General features: G+C 39.4%; 1 protein-coding gene across 1 annotated transcript in view; it reads right to left on the bottom strand.

The window, feature by feature from the left end:
* Positions 1 to 280: 280 nt before the first annotated feature.
* The window catches only part of LOC112122671 (cytosolic phospholipase A2 gamma-like), a 25,580-nt gene continuing 11,530 nt past the window's right edge, over positions 281 to 14,330 (bottom strand). The window contains exons 7-15 of the mRNA XM_029911737.1: positions 13,274 to 13,327; positions 12,071 to 12,127; positions 11,594 to 11,650; positions 10,176 to 10,238; positions 7,155 to 7,199; positions 5,502 to 5,597; positions 3,728 to 3,882; positions 2,472 to 2,640; positions 281 to 760 (exon numbers count right to left, since the gene is read on the bottom strand). Of these exons, the coding sequence (XP_029767597.1) occupies positions 588 to 760; positions 2,472 to 2,640; positions 3,728 to 3,882; positions 5,502 to 5,597; positions 7,155 to 7,199; positions 10,176 to 10,238; positions 11,594 to 11,650; positions 12,071 to 12,127; positions 13,274 to 13,327 (869 nt within the window). The 3' untranslated portion in view covers positions 281 to 587. The remainder of the gene's footprint in view (positions 761 to 2,471; positions 2,641 to 3,727; positions 3,883 to 5,501; positions 5,598 to 7,154; positions 7,200 to 10,175; positions 10,239 to 11,593; positions 11,651 to 12,070; positions 12,128 to 13,273; positions 13,328 to 14,330) is intronic.

Below are 14,330 nucleotides of genomic sequence, written 5' to 3' on the forward strand. Positions count from 1 at the left end.
CCAACCTTGGTCCCCTTAGCCCTGTCCACGTCCTCCCTTCCCAGAGCCACGGGGGGCACAGACAGGGGAAAGTGGGGGTGCAAGGTAAAGTTTGGGGACCACTGCTTCTATGTATCGAATGCCCTATAGAGTGATAAGAGCAAGGGGCGATAGCTTTCATCACAGGTGTTAGATACTTGAGCTTTTGCAAGCTATTTCTAGGACGGAGGCACTGTGTGCAAATGGTGTGATTTTATAAGCTTTATTCATTGAACATAAATTGTGCATCAGGAGACAAAAGGCATCTGGCATCACACAGAGCAGAGACTGAATGAGCAATAATTCATAACAGCAAGCAAAGAATGATTTATACGAAGAGAGAATTTTTCTTTGACTAATGCACACAATCAGAATTGCTGAACTAAAGTGCAGTCCAGTTATGGTGTTAACTCATGAGCTAGGTACTAGTGCTTTCATAGCAGAAGCTAAGACACCCCTCCCCACTGTGATCCCAAATGATGACATTTTCCAACCAAGTGACAATTCTGTAGTTCGCAAAATCTACTGGGTGGCATTAACGTATGCGAGGCATAGATGAAGGAGTCTTCTTAAGAGCTTGCCTCCTTCCTGGAGTGAGCCACAATGTATTTGATCTCTTGTAGGATCTTGTCTTTGTTGTTCAATACATTCAGTCTGGCTGATTGAAGGAGTTTGGTGATGTCTCCCAAATGGTAGAGACAGCGAACAGGGGTGAATCTAATTCTCCATTCTGTCACATAGGCTGAAAGCAAAGAGAGAAAAGATGTGAATAGATTTTTAGGATGAGGATACTAATATTACTAATGTAGTATCAATAACAATTAGAACTGTTATTATGATTGCATTCTAGGGGTCCCAGCCGTCGTGAGAGGAATATCTTGCTTCCGAGACTTAAGGAGAAGAATCAAGTGAGGCTCATGTATGGGGGAAAGGGTTTCACAAATGCTCTGCTACCAAAGCATCTGGATGTTTTGTCTACAGCGATCAGCAGTGACATAGTTAATATAGTTGAACTCTCATCTTTAGGGTTCAGAGTCAACAACCTCCTGAACTGAAATGGATACTTTGCACTTCTCAGAGGAAGTCTTTAGACATCTGGATGTTTTGTCTACAGCGATCAGTTTTCACTTCTCAGAGCTATTGAATCAGGTTGTCGACAGACTCGGACAGTTTCCTTTAATTCTATCAAATTCATTCTCCTATTTTCCCTGCTTTCTACCTCTCCCCCAGCTATTCTTTTGTCTTCTTGCTTTTCTCTGTAGTGTCCCATATGCAGCATGTTTGTGAAAAAACAAGGAGCAGATTCTGCTCTCATTTGCACTAAGGTAAATTAACCTAGAGTACAACCTATGCATCTACCTATCTAGGGATTTCAATGGAAACAATGCCATTTGGGTGCCTACCTCCATTAGGCTCCCTTAAAAATTTTGCCGCTGAGTTCTTATAAGACTCCCATCATTACAGGAACAGAGCATTTAATGTCATGACACTCTACATTCACAGCGGATCAAAAATCAAGAGAAATAGAATGTGTGCAGAACGTACGGGTGTCTGAGCTGGTGTAACTCACATGCCCAGACAGCTGAGAGAAGGTTAAAGGATTTGCAACTTCTAGACTCCTTTGCATTCCTCTCTGAATTTGTCCTTATGTGCCAGACTCATCTCTTCATTGCACTAGTGTAAATCTACATTTAGTCCTTCGACTTCACTTGTGTAACAGAGAGAAGATTTGCCTCTGTGTCTTGACTAGTGCTAAAGAAAGAAGTTACCTGATTCTGAGCTCAAGGAGTCATTTGATGAAACTGAAAATCTGCAAATGTGAAAATCATAAAAGCAAACACTTTTCTTTATACACAACAACAACAACAACAACAACAAAACTATGGGACTCACTGCACACAACATTAAAGACAAGAGCATGGTAGGATTCAAAATACATGGATATTTATGGATATTTTCAAGATTCACATTTAAATTAGTTAAAATTAAAAAAAATGGAAGGGATATAGGCCAGATTTTGAAATGTATGGAGCTTTGTAAAGATAAAGATTGGTGAGATTTTCAAAAGCAGCTGAGTAGGTTAGGTACCTAATTCACTTAGGCACTTTATAAATCCCACTAGGTGCCTACCTGCATCTGTAGACACCTAAATACATTTGAAAATTGGGCTCAAAACCCCACCACAGATGCTACTGACAAACATCCCCTATGGCAGATAACTCTATAACTACCTAATCTGTGACTTCTCCCAACTTCCTCTTAGGCTTCTATCACTAGATACCCTCTAATATAGGACACAGGACTAGATCAATCTGACATTTTATCCCAATCTCTATGCCCCTTTGCTACCTTACCTCAGAGCAAACCAGACTCAGCTGTATTTAAGTCATCCATGTAAGTGAAATGAGAGTGAGGTCAGTAGCATTTTAGAAAATGGGTGACATGAAAGTTACCTGGGCAATTCACTCTGTTGAAAAGTGGGAAGTGCATGACAGTTGGAGCGCACTCTCCTCTGAAGATGTAGCAGTCAGAGGGGTTATCTGGCTCTTGGAGCAATTTCTCGTCTATCTCAGGAAATGGAATGCAGTTTTCTTTACAGTATTTGGCAGTTTGCTTGAGGGCCTGTAAGTGAGGGAATCATGATTATTTTATTTAAAAGAACTGCTGTCCACAAGACCAGATAGCTCAAAACAGATAACTCAAAACCAAACTTTCTCTCTGAGTCCTCTACTAATTGACTAAGCAGAAAACCTCCAGTGGAAACCATACCCTCTGCTCTTGGGATAGGAAGAATGTTTGTGTAACAACACATGACTGTCTATAAAGAGCTGGGATTTCCAAAGAAGCTTAAAGGAGCAAGAATTTACTTCCATGGAAAAGTCAATATGGGTTGGCTTAACTCACTTAAGTGCCTTTAAATATCTCAGCCCACAGCCATAAGCATAGATCAAACATGGCACATTGAGTCCAGTACACAAGAACAGAGCTAGAAGGTTCACAGCAGCCCATAACTGTTCAATAGGGATAGATCTGAGTGGTTCAGTAGAACCCGAAGGAGAACTCCGTGTAAGCTCAAAGGCTTGTCTCTCGCACCAATGCTAGTAGGACCAGTAAAAGAAATTACCTCACCCACCTTGGTTCAGTAGGAGATATTTTCCTGTATGGGTCAACATTCATCCCCCGTACTCGACACATGAAAGCTCAAGGCTACCAAAGGTTCATCTTTCAGTTAAGGTGAAAAACAGATTTCCTGCCTTGGAATCACTATGAGGTACTATTTCTAAGGCACACATGGGAATTTGTTGTCCAACTTCCATTGATTAAGGCACCAAACTGTCCATTGTGCATTTGAAAATCTCCTGCAGAGATCCACTGGGCCCTGGGACACCTCAGAAAAGTATTAGTGTTGACTCAAGTTGGCTGACCAACTTGCTACTTGGATGGTAGGATTCTTTCCACTAAACATTCCCCCAGCAGGGTAGAAGGGGATGGGATTCTTTGCTCCCTTCCTATCCTGAACTGTTTTCCAGAAATAAAGTAAAGAAAATACTGCTTGGTTGTTTTTTAAAGATTGTAAATTTCTTTGTTGGATTCTTATCTCTTGGGGTCAGGGACAATGTATTTTTCTGTGTTCAAATATCACCTGGAGCAATGGGCCCTTTATTACTAATTTGATTGACTGTAAAAATGTAACAATGATAGGAGTTACCTTAAATGGTTCAAAAGGGCCATAGTCAAAGGAGAGGATCAGTTTCACTTTCCTTTCCGGGCGGAGAACCAGAGGGAAAGCACAGTTTATGGCTATTCCAGCATCTACCAAGGAGATGACTTTATCCTTCACCAGCTCAGTAGAGTCAAGAGCAGCTAAAGGAATGTATCCAAAGATAAAATTATCATACTAAGAGATTAGAATCTGCACCTTGCCAGTGGCAGGATTAATAAATAATATTCACTGCAGCTGTGCTTTGGTAAAGTGTCTGTATCTTGTGCCCTTATAAAGTAGAGCCACCCCTTCTCCACCTCTCACCTTCTGCTTCCCTTAGTGCCCATTGTACAGTATGGCTGCCTTTCCTCACCTCTCGCCCTCTGCTGCCCCTAGTGCCCATTATACAATATAGTTCTCTTATACTTGATCCTTCCATCCACTGGCCATTATACAGTACAACCACCACTTTCTCCTTCCTGTCATTTACGGGGCATCATTATAAGCTACAGTGGGGTGATCATCTGCTCCAGCCAGAGAAGGCTTAAAATAGCCCAGGAAAGGGCTGTGGCTGGGGAAGGCTGAATGGAGAAGCAGCCTCAGCTATGGCCACGCCCCTATCAGGGCCCAGCTGGCCCTTATAAGAGGGCAGTGGGCCAGGAGCAGACAGTTTCTAGAGGGAGAATGGCCTGGCTTCTGGGAGGCTGAACAGGGTACCTGAGTGGAGCAGGGCTGGGGAATAGGGCAAGGGAGCTGGGCAGCTCCCACCTGGAAAAGCCCCAGGCTGCAGCCTTGTCAAAGGCCAGAAAGGTACTAGGGTGCAAGGGTGCAGCCCAGGGTAGGAAGAGGTAGCCGGTCCAACCCCCCCTTGCCTATTATGAGTGGCTTTTACACTGCAGTCTGCCCCAGTGAGCAGGGGCTAGATGGTGACTGGCAGTAGCCCAAGACTGAGGCAAGGTGGGGATAGTGGGTGGGGGTTCCCCTGGGTGGGGAGACCCAGAGAGCGGGTGAACTGCCGTGGGGCAGTGCCCGAGGACAAGGGGCACCGGTTCCAGGAGGGACACTGGGGCCAGCGGCAGCGAGGCACCAGCCTGCAGAGGGCGCTCTGGGTCACTGGAACTGTCAGTGGGAGCTGCGATCGGCCGAACCAGCCGACACGGCAGGTAAACAAACTGGCCCGGCCCGCCAGGGTACTTGCCCGGCCCGCCAGGGTACTTACCCTGGTGAGCTGCATGGCAGAGGTTGCCGATCCCTGCTTTATATAAACCAATAAAAAACTGTTTCTACTGATAATCACAATTTACTGATAAGCAAAATAAGAAAAATGCTTTTGAGAATTTAAATTAGAATAGTTATAAAATAGACTAGTGAATGAATATTAAAAACTGATATGATTAGTTGATTTAGGGATATTAAGTTTGTATATTTTGACATATGATGTTGACAATTTGTGTTTTAATGGTTTTTAAAGGTTTAAATTTTTTAATCTCTGTGTCTACTGTCATTAAATATTCATATGATTCTCCTCTTAATTTTCATCAGCTTCTAGTATTTAAATTGATAAGAATAAAAAAAATGCTTAAAATCTATATTTTCATGCAACTGAAAACTTAAATAAAAAAAACAAAAATGCTTAAAATAAACATTGACACCATGTGTCAAAATTTAAAAATAAAAATTTAATTCTTCCAACCTTAAAAACCTCATGTTTCTGTGTGATGTATTTACTGTCAAAACGGGACATTCACACCACAGAGTCAGTAACCCATATTTTACTTACAACATTTGTAAAGAAAGTTATTATTCGTTCCCCATTTCCAGGTCAAGAGACCATGAGTGGTTTTTTGCCACATTCTAGCGAAATCCACCACTGAGCCTGTGAGAGGGCACAAACCAGAATTCAAATATCAGATCTAAATATATAAATATATTCAGGAACATCTGGAAATCAGCAGAGATGTTCTTATCTCTTATTTGCTAGTGCAGACAAGAAGCTGTGGGAAAAATATCAGCGTGTCTTGTATATAGAGCAAAAATTAAAAAGCAAAGCTGATTGTGAGGAAATAAAGGGCATTCTTTACTGAGACAGACAGAAGCTGTGGTATTCTCAGAATCCTGGATTCCCCCATTGTGCCACATAATGACCCAAACACACTTGTCTGGATTGAGATGTGTCAGCTGTCAAGTTCCCCCATGCACAGAACACCTGATGGCAGTATAAATCATTTCCTATATTTCACTATGTAAGATATGTGGCTCCATTCCTTTAGCTGCTGATTTGAGTTGTGCAAATAACGGATTTTTTGGTTCCACTGTTGAACAAACAATTATAATTTATCAGAGGGGTAGCCGTGTTAGTCTGAATCTGTAAAAAGCAACAGAGGGTCCTGTGGCACCTTTGAGACTAACAGAAGTATTGGGAGCATAAGCTTTCGTGGGTAAGAACCTCACTTCTTCAGATCCCAATTATAATTTAAAAATCCCAAATGAATATTTTTTTAAAAAATTAAGTGAAAAGAGAAAGTAAACAAAAAAATCATTTTAGGTAGAATTAAATGTTTGTCTTTACTCAGAATGAAATATTTCTTTTCTTTTTTTTGAGTTCTAAAAGTTTTTTTAAGTGAAATTGAACCAATTTTTTTTTAATTGTTTTAAACCGAAAAATCAAAACATTTCACTTTGAAAATTTCAGTATGAAATATTTGGTTTTTCTTTCTGATTTATTTTTGTTATAAAATAAACAGTTCTGAAAATTTGATGCAAATAATAAAATATTATGGCTGACCCAAATGTGCATTTTTCAGGAAAGAAAATTGAGCTGAAAAATTTCACCCCCTTCTAATGCTGAGTTCCCTCGACTCCCATTAGAATTGCTTTGAGCTGAGGAAACACAACCTTCAATTGTTAAACACCCAAAATGGTCAAAATCCAAACACGGCCCGCTTATAATAATAATTTTGAGTTAATCTAAACATTTTGGTCAACACAAAATGGCTTTTAGATGCCTACGTGCTTTTGAAAATAACACTAGGCACCTAAATATCTTTGAAAATCTGATGCTTTGTGACTTAGGAGCAAAGTCCCACCGAAAGTCAACAGGGCTTATTCTCTGACCTCCTGTTCATGCCTTTTGAAAACACCTTCATTGATATTGATGAAGGGGCTCAGAAACTTCCATAAAGGGTACGACAGAAATCCCTACACATAAACAGGGCTAGTCCACAACAGCTCTGTGCTGAGCAGACATTTGTCAAAAAATGACAACATGAGAATTATTATTCATGAGGAAGGGTGAACAAGAGCCGAGCGACTTGTTTAACTGAACAGTTCATTGGGCCTGAGTCTCTCCTCACAAAGATGCCAATATCTCCTCATGCAACCAGTGTACAAGCGGAGATTCAAACTCAATCCACAGGGGATTAAAATGACTTACCTCCTCCGCCTTTAATGTTTTCAGTAATTGACTTGTTCTTAGTATCTGAAAAATATATTTGGGTTATCGGTCACTGCACACTATCATTGACAATAATGCAATCACCTAGGCAAGAATCCAGATAAAGATAATGAAACTATAGTTACCAGTTTTGATTTTTAGAGTCTAAGGGAGTTAGGTGCTCAAATATCATTTAATCCCAATGGGATGTGGGTACCTAATTCTCTTAGTATCCTTTGAAAACCCAGCCACTGTGAATGCTATTCACTAAAGTCTCACCCTGACAGAGGCAAGTTGAAGGGACAGAGGAATGCTTGTCTCTTATTCTCTAGATCCACTTTGTGCTCATTGAGAGCTCTTTGGAAATAACTTGTGAAAATCATACCCATCAGTTCTGGGAACATTCCTTACTTCCATGGCAAAGCTTTCTGATGTAGATGGATCTCAAAAAAAAATACACTGAACTTTGGCCCTTGTGGTGGGAGGTCTCATTTCAGTTTCAAGAGTCTCCACGTTTGTTTGCTTTGTCTCCTCTACTACTCTGGCTCTACTGGAAAGCCAAACTAGGACTAATTTAGCCCTGGCTACTTACATAGAATTGTAGAAATGTAGGAAAGGAAGGGGCCTTGACAGGTCATCTAGTCCAGTTCTGTGCACTGAGGCAGGACAAAGTATTATCTACACCATCCCTGACAGGTGTTTTTCAAACCTGTTCTTGAAAACTTCCTATGTCAGAGATTCCACAACCTCCCCAGGGAATTTATTCCTGTGCTTCACTACCCTGACAGGAAGTTTTTCCTAATATCTAGCCAAAATCTCTCTTGCTGCAATTTAATTACATTGCTTCTTGTCCTGTCCTCAGTGGTTAAGGGGAACAATTTATCACCCACCTCTTGATAACAGTCTTTTACAAATTGAAATCTGTTGTCATGACCCCCTCAGTCTTCTCTTCTCCAGACTAAATAAAGTGAACGTTTTCAATCTTTCCTCATAGGTCCTGTTTTCTAGATCTTTAATTATGAATGTTGTTCTCCTCTGGACTTTCTCCATTTGTCCATATCTTTCCTGAAGTTTGCTGCCCAGAACTGGACACAGTGCTCCAGCTGAGGCCTTATCGGTGCTGAGTAGAATGGAAATATTACTTCTTGCGCCTTGCTTATAGCACTCCTGCCATGTGCTTTGTGATTGCACATAATATGTGTGCAAAGAAAGCTCTTGCTAAATATTTTGGGAGTACAATGAAAATTCCATCTCCCTGCAGAGAAGGAGTCTCTTTTTATTTCCAGTAACTCACAATTACTCAGTGGTAGCCGCCACACAGGACAGGGAATCTCTACAAAACATTGGACTTAAAAGCTCTGGGAGTGGGCTGTGAATATTTGGTCCGAGGACCCATGAGGAACTGTGTTCATACAGATTTAGATGTGTCACCTAGAGATAATGAGGGTGAGAATTATTGTTTGCTCTGAAAGACTAGAAGACATGACCCCCAGAGTTCTTGGCAAAATGCAGTAAGCTAGATTCTTCCCTCATTTACTGATGGGTAAATCTATAGTAACTCCAATGACTTCCTCTTCCCAACATATGCCACTGTTGCAGAGCATAGCATATGAATACAGAATGCCAAAGTCCTATAAGCTGCAGTATTCATTAGACAGATTGGTAAAGATATATATATGTAGGTAGGTAGGTTTAAAGCCAGAAGGGACCATTAGGTCATCTAGTCTGATCTATTGTATAGCATGGGCCACACAATTTCATCCAGTTACCTTCACCAAGCCTGTCAACTTGTGTTTAACTAAAGCATCTCTTCCAGAAAGGCATCCAATCAGACTTTGAAGCCAAAGAGATGGAGATTCCACCACTTCCCTTGGGAGTTTGTTCCAATGGTTAATCACCCTCGTCATTAATATGTGTGCCTTATTTCTCACTTTGATTTGTCTGACTTTAATTTCCCACCATTGCTTCTTTTTATGCCCTTCCCCTGCTAGATTTGAGAGTATGCCTGTATTTTCTCACTGTGAAGGTATTTAAACACCATAATCTAATCACCTCTTGGATTTCTTTTTCATATATTAAACAGACTGAGCTCCTTAAATTTCTCACTGTATAAGACTTGGCATCATTTTTGTGACACATCCCTGCATTCAGCTTCAATGTCTCAATGTCCCATTTTCAAATATGGACACCAGAATCAGACACAGTATTCAAGTATTAATTTCAGGCAATGGATTGGGAATCAATTCAAGGCAGGTCTACTCCTGGCTTTGCCAAAACTTTTCTAGGTGATATTTGAGAAGTCACTTAGGCTGGAATTTGTAAAGGATTAAACACTCATATCCCACTGAATATCAATTTTAACTTGTTGAGATTCCTTTGAATTTCCCCTCTTTATTTCTCATTGAACCTCTGTTCCCCATCCTCAATTTTTGAAAGCTTCTCAGATACTTTGGTAGTGACCATCACAGAGTTGCCTATATTATTTAAGAAACAGGAGCTTCCCAGGAGGCTTTGGTCCTGAGCACACACTCAGAAAACAGAGAACATGAGAATTACTCATGAGACTATGTAATTAACAATCTGGATATGATTATCTTCTCAAGCAGGAGTAGATCAGAAGCAATTCCACCGCTGTCAATGCAGTGGTGCTAGTCTGAATATGTGTTAGCAATCACTTTACTTGTAAGGTGTTTCTTGATTCGGCTTTTAGGCTATGGGGCTCTAAGGGAGGCATGTGATCTAGGATTTTAAGCAGTCATTCTGAATAAAGCTAGCCTAGATCAAGGTGGGGAGAGTTTTGCCTCTCTGTCTTAGGGGGCAGCCTGCTTTTTCTCTATATATTTTTATTTACTGAGTATTAAGGTTCTGGATTTTTAAAAAAAAAATAAAGTAATATTACACTGCAACCTTCTAGCGAGAGTATTTAATGTTTTTATCCAACTTCTCTGTTTGAATGCTATGAACATAAAGCAGTTACAGCTATAGGGTCAGAGCGAGAGATCCAGGACTATATACACCTACCTGGTGAAAAGCCTCCTGGTGAAGCTCCTGCTGGCTCACTCTGCAATGAGCCTTCCATATCACCTGAAAATGTCATAAGGATTGCCAGTCATTTCACACAGCCACAGACAATAACACAAATATCTAAGGGCCGGTTTAAACTGAAAACTTAGGTCAATTTAGCTACTTAATTCAAAAGTGTGAAAAATTCACACCCCTGAGAGACGTAATAAAGCTGACCTAAGCCCCAGTATAGATACAGGTAGTTTGATGGAAGAATTAGCCTAGCTACCTCCTCTCAAGGGGGTAGACTAACTAGAATGATGGAAAAACCCCTTCCATCACTGCAGGAAGTATTGACAAGACAGCACTATGGTGACACAACTGCAGTGCCATAGCTGTGCCATTGTAACAGCTGTAGTAGTATAGACAAGGTCTAAGAAACAACACACAGATAACAATGAAGATATTCTCTTATAGCCCAAGGACAAAGTTGTTAATTTAAATACCTCAGGATAGATTCTTCCCTCTCCTTCCCTACCTCTAGTCTGGAATGTCTCCACATTTTGCCAGTTTTTTTTTTCCTTTTCATCTTACCAAAAAATTATCCCAACCTGTGTATCCACATGGCTACAATCAGTGTCCAGACTTTATTATTTCCCTTCTTAACTACTACAGCCTCTTTCCCTATTGCCTCACAAAAACATTCATTAATCCCCCTCTGGTCGGTCCAAATTCTACCCCTAATATCATCTTCCCCGTTGTCTGGCAATATGGCCCCATCAGCTCGCTTTTGGAAAGTTTTCTGTCAAAACTATTTTTAGCTGCAAAATAAGGGTGTGAGAAGTTTGGGTTGTTACCGACATTATTATGAAAATCCCCCAAATTTCAATGAAGACAGAAATTTTATATATTTGAAATAATTCCATGTAATCAAAAAGCTATTCTCTCTCTCTCTCTCTCTCTCTCTCTCTCTCACATACACACATGCGCACACACATATGACATGGTCTAGTGTGTTGATTAGCACTATAATGAATTTCATAAATAAAAATTTATAAATTTACAAACTATGGTTGCAGATGCAGAGGCTGCAATACTCATTGAAGGCTGGGTATCACAGAGAGAAAGCCAAGAGATGGAGTTGTGAGTGTGACCGTGAAAAGGAAGCACAGAGATTGAGCTGCTTGGGCACAGAACTCTTTGAGTGGTAGACATGGGGATTTCTGAGCAAGGAAACTGCTGGTTTTATTGTTCCTACTCTGTTCAGGGAGACATGATTTACTGTACATTTTTTTTGTAAATAAAGATTAGACCAAATGTACCTGACTTGTATAATCTATTCCTCCCCCTAATAACATGGCCCTGAAGGCCCCAACTATTGGCTAATGACTTAGAACAAAACAGGCAGCCATAGATAGATAGATAGATACACTTACCAGCTTCAGGTTCAATGGTGGGTGCTGGAAACCCCTTGACTATTCCTTCCAGGCAACCTGAAAATGCCATTAGGATTATCAGTCATTTCATATACCCATGGACAATCACATAATCAGTGAGGAAGCAACATTCAGGTTACAAAGATCACGGTCAAGATTTTCAAGTTTCATAAGGAACAAAATTTGTAGAAAGTAGAAGAAATCCAAGTTTTTTTTACCTGAAATAGTTTTCAACCAAAAACAAGAATAAGAAACCTGATTTTTTTTCCAGTAAATTTGTTTTAGTTTTGATAAAAAAATCATTTTTTAGAAAATTGTTAATGAAATATTTTTGATTTCTGGTATTTCAGTGAACAACCAGTATTTTCCCCCCGGGGGAGGGGAAGGGAATGGCCCTTTATAGACATCAGCAGTAGGCACATCTGGTAAGTAATTCCACTTGTATCATTGGAGTGACCACGGACTATAATGACCTACTTTCTTTTGATGGTGAATGTGATTCCTTTTCTCCCTTAAAGAAGCCAAAGAATATATCTGGAAAAAAAAACCCCTCAATTAAGCAAGTCAGTTATTTCACAATACATTGATAATAATTCAGTCCTTTAGAACACAAATTTTAGGCCACAATGATTTAGGAGAAAAAAATATATTGATGAAATTATACTACATCCATTTCTGTCTACTCCCCACCAATCTTGTCACTAAATCTCTATCTTATCACACTCGCTTAGTGTGCTGCTGTGTCCCCTCTAGAGGTGCCTGAGACACTTACAGAAGTTGATGTCACTTTTATTTGTGATTGAACTAAAGGGAGACAAAGTGACACTTGGAGTGGGAGTGGCTTATATATCCCTTTCTGTCTGCCCATATGACTCAAACCATCATCTAGACCTATTACTTCCCATTTGACATATTGACTTATTAAGGGTTTTTTAAATATATAAAACTAGAGTTGATATAAATGTTTTGACCAACATTTTTTCCTGTCTGAAAATGTGGCTTCATCAAAGTTGAAAACTTCCATTAAATATCAGTTTTGATCATCTTTTGTTTTTAAAAAAAATTCCAGTAGGAAACTATAAAAGGAAACAAACAAAGAAAAAACAATGTAAGATGACACTATTTCATTTTTAGAAACCAAAAAAATATCATTTTTCTATTTTTGGTGTTTGAATTTTCACTGCATTTTACAATCTCTCTCTTTCTTTTGTATTTCTCGTCCTCTTTTTTTTTAACTCACTGGGGGAAGTGGCAGGTGGAGAAATATAAAAAGATGGGAGAAAAGGGGAGTAAATCCCAATTTTTCACACTTATTTTACTATTTTCCAACTAGAAAAAGTTGGGCATTTTTTCCCACCAAAAATTGTGGGTTTCTGATTTCCTCTAATAAAAATTAAAAACAGCCAGTCTAAGAACCTTTGATAGAACCTAAAATAGAAGAATTAATTAAATAAAAAAAGTCTGCAGAACATGAAACACCATCACCTTCAGGAGCACACAGAAAGAGATGCAGTTTGCAGTGTGCTGTAAAAGTCCTTACACCTGGGTTATTTTAGAGCAGTGCAGGGAGCTTGTTCTGGAGTTGATAAAGAAGACTCCACTCTAGAGAGTCCCATCCAGCACAAAGTTGAGGACCTGAGCTCTGACTCCAGTGTGCTATGAGGACAGAAACTGGCATACCTTTTATGACTTTTTCATTTTCTGTTTTGCTGCCAATGGCACTTCCCCACAAACCTGAACACAAGAAGGAAAAGAGTATAAAAGGATGTGATTCTTGTTTACTTACACAGGTTCTACTTAGGGTTGATCAAGGTATTTTCTTCACGTTATTTTTTTGAGAAAATTGGTTTTTTGTCAAAATGAAAATGTCAAGTAAAATGTCTGCTTTCATGAAAAGGGTTTTTTTCATTAGAAACTTTTTTAATTTTTATTTTATGTATAAATTTATGTATTTATTAGTTGAAAAATGAATTTATTTATTTTTTTGGTTTTCAAACGGATTTGGTTTTCTATGGTTTTCAAAACTATGTTTTGGTTTTTATTGCTTTTGCACTGAACATTTTTATTGTGAGGAGGTTATCTTTTCCTTTCTTTTCTGAAAAGGCAAAAATTTTCCACTGAACATTTTCACAGTAATTAAAAAAAATATTATCACATTTTCCAGAGCAGGGGGAGAGAAATTCCCACCATTACTAGTTCCATGCTAAGAACCTATTCTTATATGTAAGGAGGTCTCAAGTTTGGGTCAAGAAATAGAACCATGGAAACACATGCCAAAGATCATAAAGTCTTACAGTCATAGACCTTGAGGCAGAAGGGACCATGAGATCATCAAATCTAACCTCCTGCAAACCACATGCCACAAACACTACCGAAGACCCACTAAATCCAGCAACCATAATTGAACTAAAGTATCACAATCCTCAGAAGACTAAACTGTGATAACATGTAATGGTTCCATATTACCACCACATGTAGGAGTGTGGTAATTAAGGTTATTCATTAATTAGATTCCTCATCAATATCCAATGGACTGTCCTCTAGATGGCCCAAAATGTAGCAAAGGGTCAAATTCTGATCTCAATTACACTAGAGTAAACCACAAGAATCTCTGTTCAAGTCAATGAAGTTACTCTGAGGTGTAACAGAGTAGAAATTGGCCCATATCCTCTAGAGAGCAAGAAAAAATCACTGCTGGGATTTACACAGGAGCTTAAGGTAGTTAGATGCCCAATTC

The sequence above is a fragment of the Terrapene carolina genome, unplaced genomic scaffold, assembly GCF_002925995.2.
Source record: "Terrapene carolina triunguis isolate 2854851 unplaced genomic scaffold, T_m_triunguis-2.0 Scaffold119, whole genome shotgun sequence".
In the NCBI taxonomy this organism is placed as follows: Eukaryota; Metazoa; Chordata; order Testudines; family Emydidae; genus Terrapene; species Terrapene triunguis.